Source organism: Corythoichthys intestinalis, chromosome 18, assembly GCF_030265065.1.
Source record: "Corythoichthys intestinalis isolate RoL2023-P3 chromosome 18, ASM3026506v1, whole genome shotgun sequence".
Classification (NCBI taxonomy): domain Eukaryota; kingdom Metazoa; phylum Chordata; class Actinopteri; order Syngnathiformes; family Syngnathidae; genus Corythoichthys; species Corythoichthys intestinalis.
Genome location: NC_080412.1, coordinates 11,249,612 through 11,269,882, shown reverse-complemented (window position 1 = coordinate 11,269,882; position 20,271 = coordinate 11,249,612). Strand labels below are relative to the sequence as shown.

The 20,271-nt window shown below is 41.7% G+C and overlaps 1 protein-coding gene across 1 annotated transcript; it reads left to right on the top strand.

The window, feature by feature from the left end:
* Positions 1–677: 677 nt before the first annotated feature.
* heatr6 (HEAT repeat containing 6) lies at positions 678–19,636 on the top strand. The gene is made up of 19 exons (XM_057820035.1): positions 678–993; positions 3,293–3,400; positions 7,864–8,004; positions 8,072–8,187; positions 9,109–9,223; positions 9,296–9,397; positions 10,023–10,184; positions 10,249–10,463; positions 10,838–11,018; positions 11,132–11,338; positions 11,421–11,520; positions 14,392–14,855; positions 16,855–16,941; positions 17,242–17,376; positions 17,445–17,567; positions 17,681–17,805; positions 17,880–17,976; positions 18,052–18,256; positions 18,328–19,636. The coding sequence occupies exons 1-19, from the start codon at positions 697–699 to the stop codon at positions 18,882–18,884; spliced, it is 3,537 nt and encodes a 1,178-aa protein (XP_057676018.1). The 5' UTR covers positions 678–696; the 3' UTR covers positions 18,885–19,636.
* Positions 19,637–20,271: the final 635 nt, after the last annotated feature.

Here is a 20,271-nt window from a genome sequence, read left to right as displayed (position 1 = left end):
TGTATTTAATAAACCTTTGAATACATCCCTCCGTTGTTTTATGCTTTGAGGTACAACGTTGTTGCCACAGTTGCGGACTCTAACATCGGCAACAAAATAAACCACTCCTTTCCAAAGATGGATGATGGACTCGCTTTCTTGGCTCTACAACCCAGTAGCAAGTTAATTTCTTTTTGTTTTCAGTTTAATTTAGATTTTTCCAGCTTGCTATGTTGATAATTGTGATGTTTGTTTACTGGTTTTTGTCTTACTGCGTAATCTCCGTGTCAATCGACCTGGGAAATTGCGTTCACATACAAGGGCCGCCCGTTTAAATCCCAGGATTTTTTTACAGTGTTTCAGCCTTTGTGAAAGGGGCTATGTAGTTCATATGCGCTGGATAAATATGTGTAGTATATTAATCTAGACTAGAGTGTGTATATATGATAGCTAACGTTTCCAAAACGAGCTTTTTCTCTTCCCAAAAAATATAGAGAAAACAGACAATTTTGTGTTCTGAGCTGGGACATGCTCCAGTACCCCCATGACTCATGGAGATAAGCGGCATGGAAGATGACTGAAATTATTGTCACTGTATATTTCAAGTAATTTCTTCACTTTGGTTGAAGCATTGACTCTCCAAGTCTGCAGGTGGCTATATTCCAAAATCTCAACATATAAAACCAACGAAGAAGAAGTTCATCAAACCAAGCCAACATGGCCGCTGCTAGCGGTTTACCGGCGTCTAATTACCCCCGTTATTCATCTGTTTTCCCCTCGGTCCCTCTGTCAGCCGACGCCGCACCGTTCACGCCTCAGGGGGCCAACTTGTGGCAGCGCGGCGCTCGGCAGCAGACGGACGCCGAGCGGCTCTTTTACCGCTGTGCCGTCAAACTTCGCGGGCTACGGGCGGATTCGAGCCAGTTGCGGGAGGAGCTCAACCTCCTCTTCGACCAGCTCATCTCCGAGAACTTCAACCAGAGCCTGGAGCCCAACATCAACATTCAGCCGGAGGTGCGATGAAGACATTTATAGCGTATTTAAAAAAAATTTATTACGGGCAAGACGTACATGTACCTCCATGTCAACATTTGGGAAGGATGTGCATGATTTAATGGCAGAGCAATAATGTACTGGTCCTTCTAAAAAACATTTCTGTAATGTACTGATAAACATTAGACTTTCATATATTTTAGATTCATTACACACAACTGAAGTAGTTCAAGCCTTTTATTTTTCTAAAATGGCTGATTTTGGCAAAAAGGTCAAGAAAACCCCAAAATCCCTATCTCAAAAAATTAGCATATCATGAAAAGTACTCAAAAGAAGCTACTAACCTAATCATCTGAATCAACAAATTAACTCAAAATCCCTGCGAAAGATTCCTGAGGCTTTTAAAAACTCCTAGCCTAGTTCATTACTCAAAACCGCAATCATTGGCAAGACTGCTGACCTGACTGCTGTCCAGAAGGCCATCATTAGCCACGTTTACATGCTGACTTTTATTCATACCGATTCAAATCATTCCGAATGGAAATTTCACATCAGCTGTTTACATATCACTTCATCTATTCCGATCCAGCGTTTACATGTGTCTGCCTTCATTCCGAAAGGACGTTTGACAACTGCCGTCTGACATGCGCAGATTAATCAAAACAAAGCGTCACGTTGCAAAACATGGAGATCGATCGTCAGATCAGCTGCTGTTTTAACTTTTCGAGTGGAAACAAAACTTCAGAATGACACGCCGTTCATTTAAAAAGTTGTGTGGGTGCGCTGTGCATGTGCTTGGAAGCCATGTTGCAAGTGACGTTACTTACGTCACAAAGTGACGTCACCATGTCAGTACGGAGCATGTGCAGAAAGAACGCAACCAGACACCATTCCGCTTCCCTGTTTACATGATATAATTTTACTTCTAATCGGTTTGGGAAAAGGAATATTCCACCCCTGTGAATCGGAATGAAATTCCATTCGGTTTGAACAAATATTCCGATTGTAATTGGAATATTTGGCTCCATGTAAACGTGGCAAGTGACACCCTCAAGCAAGAGGCTAAAACACGGAAAGAAATTTCTGAGCGAATAGGCTGTTCCCAGAGTGCTGTATCAAGGTACCTCAGTGGGAAGTCTGTGGGAAGGAAAGAGTGTGGCAGGAAATGCTGCACAACCGGAAGAGGTGACCTCACCCTGAGAAAGATTGTGGAGAAGGGCCGATTCCAGACCTTGGGGGACCTACAGAAACAGTGGAGTGAGTCTGGAGTAGAAACATCCAGAGCCACCGTGCACAGGCGTGTGCTGGAAATGGGCTACAGGTGCCACATTCCCTAGGTCAAGCCACTTTTGAACCTGAAACAGCGGCAGGAGCGCCTGACCTGGGCTACAGAGAAGCAGCACTGGACTGGTGCTCAGTGGTCCAAAGTTTTTTCAGAAAGCAAATTTTGCATGTCATTCGGAAATCAAGATGCCAGAGTTTGGAGGAAGACTGGGGAGAAGGAAATGCCAAAATGCCTGAAGTCCAGTGTCAAGTACCCACAGTCAGTGATGGTCTGGGGTGCCATGTTAGCTGCTGGTGTTGGTTTACTGTGTTTTATCAAGGGCAGGGTCAATGCAGCTAGCTATCAGGAGATTTTGGAGCACTTCATGCTTCCATCTGCTGAAAAGCTTTATGGAGATGAAGATTTCATTTTTCAGCACGACCTGGCACCTGCTCACAGTGCCAAAACCACTGGTAAATGGTTTACTGACCATGGCATTATTGTGCTCAATTGGCCTGCCAACTCTCCTGACCTGAAACCCATGGAGAATATGTGGGGTATTGTGAATAGGAAGTTCAGACACACCAGACCCAACACTGTGGAGGAGCTTAAGGCTGCGATTGAAGCATCCTGGGCCTCCATAACACCTCAGCAGTGCCACAGGCTGATTGCCTCCATGCCACGCTGCATTCAAGCAGTCATTTCTGCAAAAGGATTCCCAACCAAGTATTGAGTGCATAGCTGATATAATTAATTGAAGGTTGACTTTTTTTGTATTTAAAAACACTTTTTTTGTATTGGTCGGATGAAATATGCTAATTTTTTTAAGATTGGGATTTTGGGTTTTTCTTAACTTTTTTTTGCCAAAATCATCATTATAAAAAAATAAAAGGCTTGAACTACTTCAGTTGTGTGTAATGAATCTAAAATATATGACAGTCTAATGTTTATCAGTACATTACAGAAAATAACGAACTATCACAATAAGCTAATTTTTTGAGAAGGACCGGATGTGTACTGTAATAATGATTAACTAAAAATCCCGTTTCATTTCAGGATGTGTGCCTCCTGCTGGTGAATGCCAGCCGTCTTGTGCCAATGAGTCAAGAACACTTGGTGGTCAAGCTGTCCACGTTAGTGCATCATCTCCTCAACCAACTTAAGGTAATTTTCTTCGAGCTTTAAGTGCCATTGACGATTATAGACGTCCAATCATGTAGCTATTTTCATCCCCCTGCTGTGAATTGAAATAAGTTTGTCACTTGTAGACGTCCAATCCATTTGAACTGGGAGGGTGACAGTGAATGAACATTCGTCCATCAGCCAATGAGTTTGATACTAGGGCTGCAGCTTTCGATTATTTTAGTAGTTGATTAATCTATCAACTAGTTAGTTCGAATAATCGAGTAATCGGATTAGGAACATTTAATGCGTTGCAGAATGAATTTTACAAGATGTAAAAAAAGGCTAGCCAAGATTACACTTTCAAAACAGCATTAAATGCGAATACTAAATAGATTTCCTGGGTGTTTCTTCAAACTGTGCAGAATTGCAATTTTATTTAAAAAATAAATTTAAATATGTGAGCTTAGCCTCAAATGGTATAAATAATATAAATGAGGATCACAGTACAACAAAAGAACAATTGACTAACTTGCATAGAAAACGTCTGCTAGCCTAAATGCTATAAAATACTTTTTTTTTTAAACGATGCTCTTAACAAATCGTTCAAACGCATATTCTCACAAAAAACGGCTAAATATACCTATAAACTAAATTACGAATGGATAAAAAAAACATTAGCTCAAACAATAACTTAAGTTGGTATTAACAGGGAGCAGATGGCTTCAGCCATGTTAAATAGGGCTGCAGCTATTGAATATTTTAGTAATCGACTGAAAATTCTATCGATTAATCGAGTAATCGAATAAAACATTTTTTTAAAGGTAAAGAGCAATTACGAATATACGTGAGAAAACAAGACATTTCAGTTAATATTGAAACATTTTCAATCAATCTGTCTTTATTTTCGATGTACAGTACATTGTTGAAAACAGCCAACAACTGCATCTCAGATGTGACTAACAAAATAGACTAATTCACTGCGTTCACTCAAAAAAACTTCTAGATCTTATAAAAACAATATACTGTATATTTCTTACCTAAAAATGTAATTATGCTTGATAACACACATCTCTAAAAGTTAGTGTTTTTCCCACGTGTTTCAATTGAATTTCCATTTGTGTCAACCTATTTTTAAGTTGTTGTTAGTGTAAACTGTAAGTCCTGAAAGGATTTTGAGTTTTTGCAGTTTTCAAAATAAATGTATGATACCTGCTTTATTGGAGCACATTAAGGATCAGTGCTACTTGGTGTTTTATCCAGCAATGACTACTGAGCTAAAATTGAAAGTTAGCATTATTAAGTTTTTATTTTAAAATCCTAATCACTCTATAGCGCTATGTTTTCACAGATCAAAAGCCTGTATGTACGACACGTTAGCCACGCATCGACAGTGGTCATAATTAATGGAAACCTAGCCCGCCGCAGGGTTAATGATACGGGAGCGAGTGACGGTAACGTTAATTCTATTCATTAGCGCTGAGAAGTCTACTGCTTTAAGATGGCAGCTGTTTACTAATGCCGTCTGTCATGTCGCATCTAGTTCTACATAAATGTGATATCTATGAGACGCATCAGACGCTACCTGCTACCACCGTAGCATCATGCGGACGTAGTTTTTAGCAACGTCAGTGTTGTTTGTATCGACTGTTGGCTGTAGTAAGTTTTTATTTATTTATTTATTTTTTTTTAATTTTTATTTATTTTTTTGCTTCTTCCTCTACGCACGTGACGTCAGTGTGTTGTCCCGCATTATAAGTAGTCCGGGCAAAACGTGATGCTTAGAGCTGGCCAAATTAAACGATTCCTCGAGGTGAATAAAATTTCTCGGCTCAGTTTTTAAACTTTAGTTACTCGAGTTGCTCGAGTATACGTTTCAGCTCTAATGTTAAATGAGTTGTCCTATTTATTGTTGCCACTAGAGGGCTGATTATCCACCCAAATCAATAAAACTATATGCAAATACTTAAAAAGATTATAACTCCCCTTTAATTAGCGTAAGCGAATATTCAAAGCAGCAAAATTTGGTTCGAAGCTTTTTTCTAATCAAATTACTCAAGTTAATTGAATAATAGTTGCAGCACTATTTGTTACCTCATAATATTCCAACATTCTCAATGAAAATCAGTTTCAAGGAATGATTGTTCTTATTATTCAGGCTTGAAAATCTCTCACCTTTCGGTGAAATTCGCCGTTTTGAAGCCAAAAAGGGCGACCTACATGAATTGCGTAGATCCGAGGAGAAATTCTTTTTGGGAGGAGGGGGGGGAGGGAGGTTTTATTTAATTATTATTATTATTATTATCATCTTGTGATTAACTTAGTACGTAAACTGAGCACTTAAGAGCACAGTCAGCAAATCCTTCTAGATCAGCGGTCTCAAACCGACTCCACAAAGGGCCGCAGTGGGTCCTGGTTTTTGTTCCAACAGATCCAGCACAAACAGTTCAACCAATGAGGTTTCTACTAACATAAGCAGCACCTGATTGCAATCAACTGATTACACTTGTAAGAAACCAGATTGGTGAAAAGGTATTTGTCTCGTTTGGTTGGAATGAAATCCAGTACCCCCTGCGGCCCTTTGAGGACCGGTTTGAGACCACTGTTCTAGATGCTTCGCTGACGAGAACCAATCATCGGCCCAAGCTGCGTTCCATTATTCCAAACGCGCGCACTCCTTACTGTACATGGAGTGCTCGGAGAGCCTTTCGTTGCATTGCAAAGCTGCGAAAACAAAAAGCAGGCCTTATCTACACCGGGGCAGACCCACTTGCCTGTATTTGCCAGCAGATTGAAGTTGGTGAGTAATGGTTTCAATCGTTTTCACATTTTGCGATATAAAAAAGTTACTGCCATTCGTTGCAGCTTGCGTTGAACACTGCCAGAGCTAGCTAAATCTCCAATGAAAAAAAATAGCTCCCGTTAAATTGGCGTCAAGCGTGTGTATTTAGCGGTAATACAAACGAAGAAACACACTGTTGAGTCAAATTAAGCGGCATGCTCTCGGATGGAGGGGGCGCCTCACATCGCTCCCGTCGTCCGCCGGAGACGCGTTATTTTCGGCTTGGATTTGAGCTGACGGCCGGTGTCGGCACAACACCGGCCCGACGAGTGGTGGGAATGAGTCCTGCTTCTTAAAGCTTTTCAGAAATACAGGGATCCCTCGTTTTTTGCGGTTAATGGGGACCAGAACCCGCCGCAATAAGTGAAAACCGCGAAGTAGCGCCCCCCCCCCCCCCCCCCCATTTTTTTTGTGCGTGTTCAATGCATTTATTCAGATTGGAAAAAAGATACATGTATATAAGACATGTTTTTTCACTTTTTTCACCAAAGTATCATTTATGAATGGTTTTCAAGCACTTCAAAATATAAGAATTATGATAAGTTTTAAACATGTTACTGCCCCACCGAATTATTTTTAAACAAGAATAAAGTAGTAAGAAAATGCTTGGCTTTATTAAATGCTTCATAGTGAGTCTACTCAAACCCTCTCAGGCTTTGGTAAACGGTGATTAACACATGTGCAAAGTTTTTCTTTTTATATATATATTTTTTGTTTGAAGCAATTTCTTTGATTGAATAATAAAGACACAAATGTCCTAGCCAAAATGTGGCCCAAATGCAAAACAACATTACTTCAATGGAAAAAATTTGTTTCAATCAAGAAAAATAGTTTTCAAATGCTTTTTTTGTCTCAAATTTATTTTTGCATTCAAAAACATTTTTTTTTTTATTGAAGTGACTTTTTGGGGATTAAAAGTATATACTGTATTTTGATTGAAGCAACTTTGTTTTTGATAGAAGTAACTTTGTTTTTTGATTGAATAATACAAACACAAATCGTTATTGAGAAAGAAAGAAATTAAGAAAGCTTTAAAACTAAAAGCCACCGGGGAGTCTGTTTTTTAAAATATTTATATTTCATTACATAGACATGCGTCGTCGGGAAGGGAGATTGAGGGATGAAAAAATGAGTTAGATGAGGCTGCTAAAGGCAGTGGATACCTCATCAGCTGGGGGAATAGCAGACCTGGTAAGAACAAGTTTGCAAGGATAGTCGGGTATTAAATACAATTATAAACACAATTACAATGTTTTTCTATAAGATTTTTATGTCATTGCTTTATTAATCATTAGGTGCTAGAGTTGTTAAGTATGGATAATAATGAAATAATAGTTTTAAGAACACCCGCCCCTCCACCGGTCTCTGCACGGCCCTGCTGAAACACAGTGTGGGTCGACAGAGCTCAATATTTTGTTGGGGTGTACAGTGTACTGGAACATATTTCCTCCACACCCTTCTCACCTTTTTAACCCCTGACCCATTTTCATGCCTGATTATTACTCCATACTTTCCCACCAATTCTAAATTTGTCATGAAACATGAAACAAAAAGTTTTTGAGTAAATGTTCACAAGAATGGATTGGTCCATTTGACTGGGAGGGGCTGGCAGCCGGTAGACTGTCTTTCAATTAGAAAATCTAAAAACATTTTTTTATTCAAGGTAATAATGGATGAGGATACGCTTGACATCCTGCTGAAATACATGACGGCAGCGTTGGACGCGTGCAGCACGTGGACGCACCTTGGCGTCCTGCAAGCGCTTGCCACCGTCGTCTACGGCAACGGACCGCAGTGCCACCAGGTGCCACGCCTGCTATTGCTCCCTGACCACTGATTCTTCAACTCCAAAACTGATTTACTTATTTTAGCACCTCGACAAACTGCTTGGCGAAGGCGGAGTTGTCCTCCTCTATAGCGCTCCCTCGCAGCCAGATATGGACCTACGCCACGCGGCACTTACCTGTATGGCAAACATCTGCGTCAGGTGGGCGTCATCAATTTGCAAAGTACTGTTCCCATAAACGTGCTGTTAAATACATGCCAAGGCAAAAGGAGTCGCTATTATTAAACACACAATTTTTTGCCAAACACGGGCAAAAAAGCAAAGAAGTCACACAATGAATAAAAAGTTTTACTACTACTACTACTACTAATAAAATAGTAGTAATTAAAAATGATTCACATTTAATTGAAAGGTACCTCCAGTCTAGTGCTGCAACAATTAATCGACTACCTAGAGTATTCGATTAGAAAAAAATATTCGAATTAAATTTTGTTGCTTCGAGTATTCGTTTCATTACGGTGGCGTTTTAATGGTTTATTTTGAAAGTGTTTACATTTAGTTTTATTTATTAGGGTGGATACACTGCCCTCTGGTCTGCCTCATTTCACATGGCTGAATCCAACTGCTCCCTGTTAAGACCAACGTAATCAGTTTTCGTTTGGGCTAATGTTTTTTAATGCATCCGTAATATAGTTTATGGGTGCTGTATAGCAGTTTTTTTTGTGGGAATATGAATCTGAACCATTTGTTTAGAGCATTTAAGAAAAAAAAAAGTTAGCATTTTATAGCATTTAAGCTAGCAGATTTTTGCTATTTAAGTTAGGCAATTGTTCTTTTGTTGTACATAGCTCCTCATTTATCTTTTATACTGTTTGAGGTTCATCCCAGGTATTTTAATTTTTCATGTTCCTTATCTGATAACTCGATTAATCGAACTAACTAGTTCATCGATTAATCGACCACTAAAATAATCGATAGCTGCAGCCCTACTCCACTCTATTATAAATATAGTCATTTCTGAGAGAGAAAAAAAGCCACGTGGCTGCTGTTGCCGTACATGTAATGTCATAAAAAGTAGACAATACAAGTCCAAGATGTAAATTGTGCCTTATATTACTGCAGGATTTCTGGTCAGCCGTTGCTGGATGACAAGCACAAGAGAGTTTGTTTCTCCGTCTTCCTACAAACGCTGCAGGCGGCGCGACCGGACAACAGTGACGAACTCTTTTACTGCATTGTACGGCTGCTTGTTTGGAAGTTGACGACCCACCTTCTACCCCAGTTCAGTACGCGTGTACGTTATCTGCAGGTGATCCAGACGGCGCTGAAAGGCCTTCACTCTTGCCTGTTGGGTGGCAAATGGAAGTTTGGTGGCGGCGAGGTCGTCGGATCTGTATTGGCTGCCCTGAAGGTAACACATTGAACTTCAACTTAAAACTAGTGTTGCACTGTATAGGTACCAATACAGCACTAAAATGACATCAGTATTGGGGAGTACTAAGAAATAACGTGCCGATGCTGTGCATAATGTGCTTTTCAACATTGTTGCCAGCTGCTGGTCGCCCTACCCAAGATAGCTACGCATACCGTGGTAAATAAAGGAGCACTTGTTGGCCTTCTGAACATGAAGATAGACGTCTAGCTGCGTGGTGTCCAATCACCAGGAGACATCCAATCCATTTGAAGTGAGAGGTGTATGAGTGTGCCCTCCCACTACAAATGGATTGGACGTCAAGTGCCGTCAATAACAGACAATGAGTTTAGAAGTGATGACCAAGTCATGAAAGTAATTATTTTCCAGTCAACTGAGTATGCAGTAATCTAGTATTACAAGAAAACAGTGTTATTTATTTATTAATTTTTTCTTTTCAAAAAACGTGGTATTGTTACACTGTCGGCATCAAACGATACCAAACAACTGGATGTCGGAATTGGTATCGGGAGCTGAAAAATTGTATCGGTGCAACACTACTTAAAACAACACGTTGGTTCCAGCTTTTTTTTTTTAAAATTAACACAGCAGATTTTTCTCCCAGCGGCTCATGTTCCAAGGAACCCCGGGAATCAGCGCGGAATGGCCCGCCGTGCTTCATCCGGCTCCCCTCCTGCACTACGAGGGCCCGTCGGTACACAAACCCGACGACGAAGCTTCCAGATCGGCGGACGCACCTAAGGACGGCGGAGGGAGAGCGTCGTCGGTGAGGTGGCGGACCTCCAACGCAGTTTCTAAGGCAAGATGACTCATAATGTTGCCTCTCGCAGAACAAGAAGAGAAGATCCAGAGGGAAAGTGAAGAAGACGAGCAGGGAGGAGGGCGGGCGAGACGACAACGATGATTGTGAGACGGTGGTGATGAAGCCTCACAAAACAGGAAGTGAAGTCAAACCTTCTGCGGTTTCGCTGTATCCATCGTGGAAGCGTAACACTTCTGATTCCGAGTTTTCGGACGCGGAAGGCAGCGCGCAGAACAAGCTAAGGTACGGAAAAGTGTCCTGGCATAACAAAATCAATCACAACAATAACCCTTTTTTCAAAACTCAGGTTTTGTTCTCACGAAAAATACAATCATCTTAAATTTCCAATGAATTATCAACACTTTTGCTGTGACATTTTATCTCTAAGAAATTGTGAGTTGAAGGTGGTTGGTCTGTCTATCTTAATCTTAATAGAATTCCACACACAATGTAATCCAATGGCACTGACTGGTCATAATATAGAGTCGAACTCCAGTCCTTTAGGTGGCGATAATGCTAAACAAAATATGTACAAATGCACGTAAAATTGGGATTTCATTTGTTTCATTGTCCAAATCTGTTGAACTTTCTATGATTTTGCTTTTCTTCCATTTCAGGCTTAGTCACGCTCGCGTCCGCCAAGGGGCGCTACACTGCCTGCTAGCCGTAGTAAAGTGGGTGGAGAGGCGAACTTTGTATGGCTACTGGTCGTCCTTCATTCCGGAAACTCCTGTCGGAAATGGAAGCGCACCGCCCCTCACTCTGCTCACCATCATATTGAAGGACCCCTCACCAAAGGTTGGCCAAGACCACCAGATCCTATTAAACTGGCTACCATTGACCTCTATCGACGGCAGTTGCACTGGGAAAAGATCATTAAATAGTCTTACTTTAAATCAATTGTTTTTAAGGTCCGTGCGTGCGCACTTCAGGCGCTATCGGGTATGCTGGACGGCTCCCGTCAGTTCCTGGCAGTGGCTGAGGATACTGCATCGCCACGCACTTCCTTCACACCGTTTTCCTTTACCTTGGCCACTGCCGTCCGAGAGCTCCATCGCTCCCTGAGCTTAGCTCTTGTGGCCGAGACGTCGCCGCATACCCTCACGCATGTCATAAAAGTATGAAATCTTTCTTTTTGTTTCAAAAAAGTGCAGCTCCAGGCGTGACTCGAATGTCATAGCGACAATTCTGTTTTGTTAGTGTTTGGCCCACCTCGTGTCCAACGCGCCGTACCACCGCTTGAGACCCGGCCTGCTCAGCTCACTATGGAAGCAAATCCGACCTTATGTGCGCCACAGAGGTACCGTAAATTCAGCACAATAGAGCGTACCACAAACATTTTATACAGAGAGATCCGATTGATCAAAAATATCTTGAAAGAATAACTAAATTAACTTCATCAACACTAGGGGTGCACGATATCCATTTTTTTAAACTGATACCGATAACGATAATAAATCTATAATTTTATAAAGTATATTCACCCAAGATTTTGAACACCTGGAGGTTTTAAAAAAATTAGTGGATTCAACATAAATTTGCCTTTGACCTAACCAGATTTTTCATAATGACATGAACATTATTATTATAAACAAAACAAAGATAAGAACAGTCTTGACTTCAAATAATGTGCCAATACTTATTTTTTCAAATAAACGACAAGCCTCTCAATAATCAAAAGGCCTCTCAATAACTTTCTAACTTATAACTAACACTGTAAAATGCAATCATTTCTCATAACAAAAATATGGTAGAACAAAAGGGATTAATGGTTTGCCTTATAATAATCAATATAAACGGCAGTGAGTGAATCAATTTTCAATAAAGCATGAGGTTTCTTCTCTGCACAGTACAAAATCCTTTTCCGGCCACTTGCTGACAGTACTAACATTACATGTCCATATGTCCATGGTGAAACTTAGTGCCGTGCATGGTTACCGATCGAAGTATGGAAGCGTGTGGCAATCTCATCATACTTTGCCGGTAAACATTCATCTGAAAAGTGGCGGCGGCTTGGAATGATGAACCTGGCTCCAAATGACGAAGGAGCTGCCTGAATCCTATGTCTTCGACGAGGGAAAATGTTTGGTTATTTAGCACCATCATTTCTGTGATCATATTTGTGATCGCTATAGCCCTCGGTCTTCTTTGTGAATCTTTTCAAAGGCCTCGTTAAATGGTATAACCCCGGCTTATTAGCTGGCTTTGGAATTGGATGGGCAGCGTAATTCGGAGCTCGCGCGTCCTCGTACTCTTTTAAAACACCATCGAAGCGATTGTCATCTTTTAAGTGGCTTATTGAGATGCATTTCACGCCAGCCTGGCGGCGCACTTGTGTGTGACGTCATAGAAGGGGAGCGCTTGATTTACAAACGCACACATCCCAATCCACCAACACCGTGCCAAAAATATTACAGTACATATTATCGGTCCTATTAATAATGTTATTGGATTTATTGGGATGACACCATAACTCCTATTATCGGACCGATAATTATCAGACCAATAATTATCGTGCACCAGTAATTAACACATTAACTTTCATATGCTGTGTCCTTGTCGTCAAACAGTGTCATAGGTTACATACACTGCTGTGTTCACAGCCAGTCTGAAACAACAAAAGTACTTCCCTTTAAAAACCAGATCAATACAATTATGAATAAGGAAAACATTAATCACATCTTGCAGCAAAGTGTTCTTAAAATTTCTGTTCTAGCATAGCATAGCAGATTTGTTGTAGCACTCTGTGGATGTTTGTGCTTTTTAAATCTAATGGCACCGGGCTTTTATGGTCGTGTTGCCTTAGGCACTTGGCTTGCAGTGTACTAGCTCTAGTGTGGATTTAAATTGAATTAAAATAAGCTGTCAAGTTCAAATACGAATCCTTAGACATTTATAATATTACCCAAAATAAGAGAAGGCACTCAATTTAGCTGAAAAGCATGCAAGGAGAAGGAGGAAAGCTATATAATGGACTACAAAATACAGCTTCCGCAGTTCGTTCTCAAAAAAATCCTTCACCTGTCTTTTTATTTGAGCCCTTTTAACAAGAGAGGTGCCAACCTTAAAAGGATGGGGAGCAAAGCAGGCGACACCTCTATGAATTTGGTTGGCTATGTTTGTGCATGCAGGTGGGACTAATACATGTGTGTCAGCACATTCCAGGCTAAGCAAAATGGTCTCTGTTTTTGCCTCTTGCCCTTGGGAAGGCAAGAGTCTTCAAGGCTACTTCAAGAAAAACATCCCTTCTTTGTGTGCACAATAAGCAAAGCATTCCTTCATTGCGAGCAGCTATTGATTTGAGCAATTATATGATAAACATCTCTATAACTATCACAGCAGATACATTTCATGAAGCAATAGCCTTTGGCAAGTAATAAATTGCAACAATATGATTTCTTAAATGTCCCAGACAGTTTAGAGCTCAATGTCTGTGGCTTGTCCTTGACGTTGACCTGTGGAACCTGGTTTAAGCCGGTGTTCGGCCATTCCTTACTACACGGCGAAACGTCCTACACAATGGTCAGGGCGCTTGCGCATGCATCCACACGCATGCGCATATCGGTTAGAAGCGGCTCGTATTCACTATTTTTGTTTTTATTTAGTTATTTAGAACCTTTTCACTGCCTCAAAGATACTTTTTGCATGTATTACCCTCTCATACTTTTAACCATTGTGTTTTTTTGTGTCAGCTTTGAAGCAGTTGACCACATTAGTCACGTAGCGTATTTAAACCGTGCATATTTGATAAAACTACATTTAAGTGTTTTCTGCAGGCATTTTTTTAGTACGTTATTCCTGTATGCATCTAAACAAAACAAGTTTAGAGCGCACGGTAGTACTTTGGGTGTCAAATTCGACTAATGTAGACGTTTCGCCGATGTAGGATATTTTGGCAGAACACCGGTCAGAATGACAAGGCAGTTTTATCAAGAACTAAACATGTTTATAGTTATCAAACACTAAAATGTCTCTTTACTGCAATCAATCATGGAACATACTATTATAGCAATCAGTAATTTATTATGAGCCTTTATTGGTAAAAGCAAATATTTAATAACCATTTAATTATCTTATCATTTCCAGATATTTAATAACCATGTAATAATTATCATAAGCGGCTCGACAGATGATTGAATGAATGAAATCAATTTCTTTCCTATGTCCTCAGATGCAAATGTGCGAGTGTCGGCCCTGACGCTCTATGGGGCTCTGGTGACGACTCAGGCGCCGCTTCCCGAGGTGCAGCTCCTTCTGCAGCAGCCAGAGAGCGGCACAGGCGGCGGCTCTTTCACGCCGCAACAGTTTCGCACTCTCAGCTGGCGACAAAGAGGCGACACGCCCTCGCCGCGGACTCCCCGCACGCCCAGAGAGGCAGAAGGCCAGCCACCCTGGCTGTTGACGCTCTGCGCCTCGCTCGTGACTCAGCCTCGGGACGAGCCGTCGGACAGCGAGGGCGGCGGAGGAGGCCTCACTCTGGAACCGTCACCGGTGCGACTGGAGGCCCTGCAGGTTATTTCCCTCCTGGTGCGAGGTTACATCTCGCTGACACAAGCCTGCCTGTGTGAAATCGGGCAGCTCAGCGCTCGCTGCCTGGCTGAAAGCGACCCATCCATTCAGTTACACGGCTCTAAGGTACCAATTCCCATCTCTGTTTTATGCAAAAAGAGCTGGGCAGTACACGGGTAGATCCAAAACTGCAAAGTTATATTGCAATATATTGGGCAATGCTTTATAAAGTTTTTTTGTGTTTGCAGATCAATGAAAAACAATCTTTAGCTAATTCTGTTTATTACATGCGACTGCAAACAATTTTCAGGAACCATAGCTAACTAGCTAGCTAGCTATAGCCATATAGCTAGGCCGACATACTTGACGTCTATAACGAACATGTGAAAATCAGTCTTAAAAACTTGTGTGATCACCATGATTTTAGTATTAAATTGTGGCCCATCCAGTTCAATGAGACATCTGGGATCCATTGCGGCTTGCTTCAAATAAGAATCATTTATGGTCGAGACCTTATCTCAAAAACATATGTAGTCAATGTACGAGAAACCAAACAGTATATACTGATAATGTTTCCAAGCTCTATATGCTAGTAGGGGTGCACAATATCCATTTTTTGAAACCGATATTGATGACTTCCTGCTCCTCAAGGCCGATACCGATACGATAACCGATAATACATTCAGAATTTTTAAATGTACATTCACTTGAGTTTTTGAACACTTGGAGGTAAAAAAAAAATAGGAGTGGTGGATTCAACATAGATTTGCCTTTGACCTAACCAGATTTTTCATAATGACATGACCATTATTATAATTAACAAAACAAAGACAAAGTGCCAATATTTATTTTTTCAAATAAATATAATTTGAGTCTATCACAATCAATCAGTCTATGTCATTGAAGATGTGTTCCCCTGAACAATGAGCACTGAACTGAAATATAAACCCAAAAGGTATTGTGAAATTTCATCAGATAAAAACGTTTGGTGAACCAGCAGAGGAGACTCTTGTGGTCTTGGTCCATGAAGCAACTTTCTTAACCTGCCAAGTAGAGCAGTAACAAAACTTGCCATAAGCCAAGGCAAGGATTGAAGTAAAGAATTGGTTACAGGTAAATGACTGTATAAATTCAACTGAAACAAAAAGTGCATTGACTCTTCACAGTATCAAAAAGTAAATAACTAATGCACTGAAACAAGTTATAAATTGAATGAAAGCGCATTCCTCATGATCAAAAATATGGTAGAACAAAAAGGATTCATGGCTTGTCTTATAATAATCCATATATACGGTCGTGGATTAACCCATTTTCTATAAAGCATGAGGTTTCTTTTCTGTACAGTACGAAATCCTTGTCCAGCCACTGCGCCGTCAGACCAAGCATGCTGACATGACTAACATTACACGTCCATATGTCCATGGTGAAACTTATGTGCCGTGCATGGTTGCCGATCAAAGTATGGACGAGTGTGGCAATCTCATAATTTGCTGGTAAACATTCATCTGAAAAGTGGTGTCGCCTTGAAATGATGATGCCAGGATGGGCAGCTTCATTCGCAGCTCGCACATCCTTGTACTCTTTTAAAACACCGTCGAAGCGATTGTGATCTTTTAAGTGGCTTATTAAGATGTGTTGTAGCTCGACAACTTTTTCCCTCCTCGTGGAACTTAGGCTTTGCATGTGTTACAAATTGAAAGCGAAGCGTTCTCCACCGACAACTTAAAAAAAAAAAAAAAAAAAAAAATCCCACACAACCGACGCCATGCTTGTTGTTTGCTAGCAAGCCGTGCTGCACACCGCCATCACTTGAGCGTTACGTCACAGAAAGGGAGCGCTCGATTTGTGGCAAAAGTCACTCTTCCTAAACCGCACACAGTCACGGATACATTGTACTGGCAAAACAGGAATGGAAACAAACGCACACATCCCAATCCACCAACACCGTGCCAAAAATATTATATATTATTGGTCCTATTAATAATGTTATTGGATTTATTGGGATGACGTCATAATTCCTATTATCAGACCTATAATTATCGGACCAATAATTATCGTGTACCCGTATATGCTAGTATCTCTTAACATTACAAAACATAGTAAGAATTGTGCATCCTTTGTGCAGCTGCTGGAGGAGCTCGGAACCGGAATCATCCAGCAGTACCAGGCGGAAAATGGCGTTCCTGAGGGCATGCGTGTCCCCATGAGCCAAGTATGTTGGTGTTTAACTCTTTGTCTCCAATTGGCGATAGGCTTTTAATCCGTTTTAGATGGGAGGACTTGCAGTGAATAATCACTAGTCAGTGCCATCCCTGATCAAACTTTTTGTGGCTCCCTTCGACGGCACTAGACGTTCATTCGTTACCAGCCCTCCCAATTCAAATGGATTGGATGTCTACTTGTGATTAACTCACGTAATGTTTGAACTTTTCACGTAGAACCACATCGTCAAAGGCACTGAAATAGTGAAAATGAAAATCGGGACTTTTTTTTTTTTTTTTTTTTGTCAAAGGTAGTGCAGTTCTGGACCGAGGTCCTGAGCGGGCCGCTTAACGGGGCGCTGCAGAACCAGCAACATCCCACCCTGCAGACCAGCGCCTGTGACACGCTGGGCTCCATCTTGCCAGAGGCCTTCGCACAGCTCCCAGTGAGTATTTTTCCCACCGTAAATGATTGACGCCGGTTTTGTATGTCAAAAGTTGCTGCTGCTCACAGGAGAAGACGCAGCTGATGTGTATCACCGTCCTGCTGGGCCTCACCTACAGCGATAGTGACCTGGTCAAGATGGCCGCCGTCAGGGCTCTGGGCGTCTATGTGCTCTTCCCTAGTCTGAGAGAGGTAGGGAACCCGGAATGATGGGTTTATGAATACAAACAATATGCTACCTGACTATAAGTAGCATTACAAATTAGTCACAACTTATTTACTGTAACTGATTGTCTCAATTTTAGGACTTGATGTTTGTGGCTGACACCGCCAACGTTATCCTAGCGGCCCTGGGGGACCGATCCTCGAACATCCGCGCCAAAGCCGCTTGGTCTCTCGGTAATCTGACCGACACGCTCATCGTCAACATGTGAGAATCCATCAAACTGGCATGCGGGCACGTGAGTTTATGTAAGTGATGTTTTTGCTTCATACTTTCTCCAGGAATTGCGTGGAGGTGGACTTCCAGGAGGAGATGTCTGATATGCTGCTGCTGAAAATGCTGCAAGCAGGCACGCGGGCAGCAGCCGACAAAGATAAGGTGTTGTCCCCTCGCCCAAATGAACGTTGTTCCAACAAGAACATGTATTTGATTTTTTTCCCCCTAACCATCCAGGTTAAGTGCAATGCTGTGCGAGCCCTCGGAAACTTGCTGCACTTTTTGCGCAAGGGTCAGCTAAGCCGCGCGGTGTTCCGGCAGCCTCTGGAAGACGCTGTGAGAGCCCTGGTCAAGACTGTGCAGTCAGTTGCCACCATGAAGGTGCGCTGGAACGCCTGTTATGCTCTGGGCAACGCCTTCCGCAATCCAGACCTGCCGCTCGGTAAGTGAACCGTGACAAGTTTCAATCCTGTGACTGGCTGAATGACGAGCTTGCGACCTGCGTTTCCGTAGAGGACGCCAGCTGGTCCGGCGATGCTTTCGCCGCCCTCTGTAACGTGGTGGAATCTTGCAAAAACTTCAAGGTGCGCATCAAGTCAGCAGCCGCCCTGGCCGTGCCTGCCCACCGCCGTTGCTACGGCGACACTGAACGGTTCGGCCGCGTGTGGCGCTCGCTGGCTGCTGCGCTTCAGAGCAGCGAGGATACCCAGGACTTCCTGGAGTACCGCTACAGCGCAAGCTTGCGCCTCACGCTTTCGCGAGCCCTGCTTCACTTGCTGCGCCTCAGTCTGCCACTGGACCTGCCCGTGATCGCCGCCTCATTGGCCACAGAGGACGCCGGCGGCATCAGGGAGCATCTACTCAAGTACCTGCGGGCCGAGGGGGCGCAAGGGGAGGAAAAGGACGCGGCACCTGGGGACGGTTTCAATCCACAGGAAAGAGTCCAGAGTCTGCAAAAGACAGTTCAACAACTTAAGGTGATGGAGACAGACACGGAGGAGGAAGAGAGTGGGAAAATGAGGCTGATTTACATCCTGGAGGAGTTGGTGAATGCCTGCAAGGAACAATGACAAAATTGCGACACACCATGCATACACGCATCTGTGCCTTAATGGAGGCTTTTCATGCTCTTCCATGAAGCACCAGCCTTGGATTTTTTTTTTAAATTCAGAAGCCCATGATGTTTTTATGTTGCTCATCATTTCAACACATGCAATAGCTCATCTATGTTGGCATTTTGAAGTTTAATGAATTGAAATCTGTTGCTAAAATCACATTTAACCTGTTAAAAGCACTTTTAAATGATGTAAGCTCAAATATTCACATCCAAAATTGAAAAAATCTAATATTAGGCTCACAGGTGACCTGAAGACTATTGCACCTGACTTTGGACAAGACGCTAGGTACGCCTTGGCCAATGGTGTCATATATAAACAAACATTCATGCTCGCATTCACTCCTACGGACGATACGGAATCTAAATTTCAGATGGAATGGGTGGAGAGTACACTGGAGAACAGTCATGCAAGAATTCAAGGGGAACAAGTTTGCATGGGATGCCCAGAGCCCAGATCAGCCATATAGAACTTCAAATCAGACAATCAATATTGCCTTTATTTTATTTTTTAATTAGTAAGTCAGCCTTATAAAATTATTTCAGTTTGGAAATAAACTAAGAATGGGTGTTCTTCCTCAGCAAAATTCCACATTATGCAAAATAAGCAGATGACCTTACAATGCAATCATGTCAACAACGAAAAAACATACTATGTGCATTTCCACTGCAACAGATGTACAGTACTGTAATAAAAGCTGAATGGCACACTAATTGCCTAACTTTACTGTCACATTAGATAAAAAAATAACACCCAAGTGCTCATCAATTTTTATTCCATGTGGATTTCCATTAAGTTATAGAACCCCTAGCAAAAAAGTATGGAATCACCAGTCTCCGACGAGCACTCATTTTATCATATAGAACAAACTTGGATAAACAGCTTGAAAAAATAAATAATTAGTTAAAAAGTGCAACTCATTAGAATTCAGAAACACTAAAGGAAATGAATAAAAAACATGGTGGTGGTCAGTAAATGTTACTTTAAAAGAGCAAGTGCAGGGAAATGAATATGGAATCACTTCATTCTGAGGAAAAAAAGATGGAATCATGATGAACCAAGATCCAGCATCATGACCTTGTCAAGAGTCAAGAATCTGCATTGGACAAGGTGATGATGCTGGAACTTTAGTTTGGTGCTGTTCCAGTGAGATTTACAAAGATGACTGCCTGAAGAAAACATCAATATTCCCTAAGTCCTTGATGATATGGGGCTGCATGTCAGGCAAAGGCATTTGGGAGATGGCTGTGGTTAAATCTTCAATAAATGCACAAGTTTACATTGAAATTTTAGACGGCTTTCTTATCCCTTCAATTAGAAATATATTTGTCATTTTTTAAGA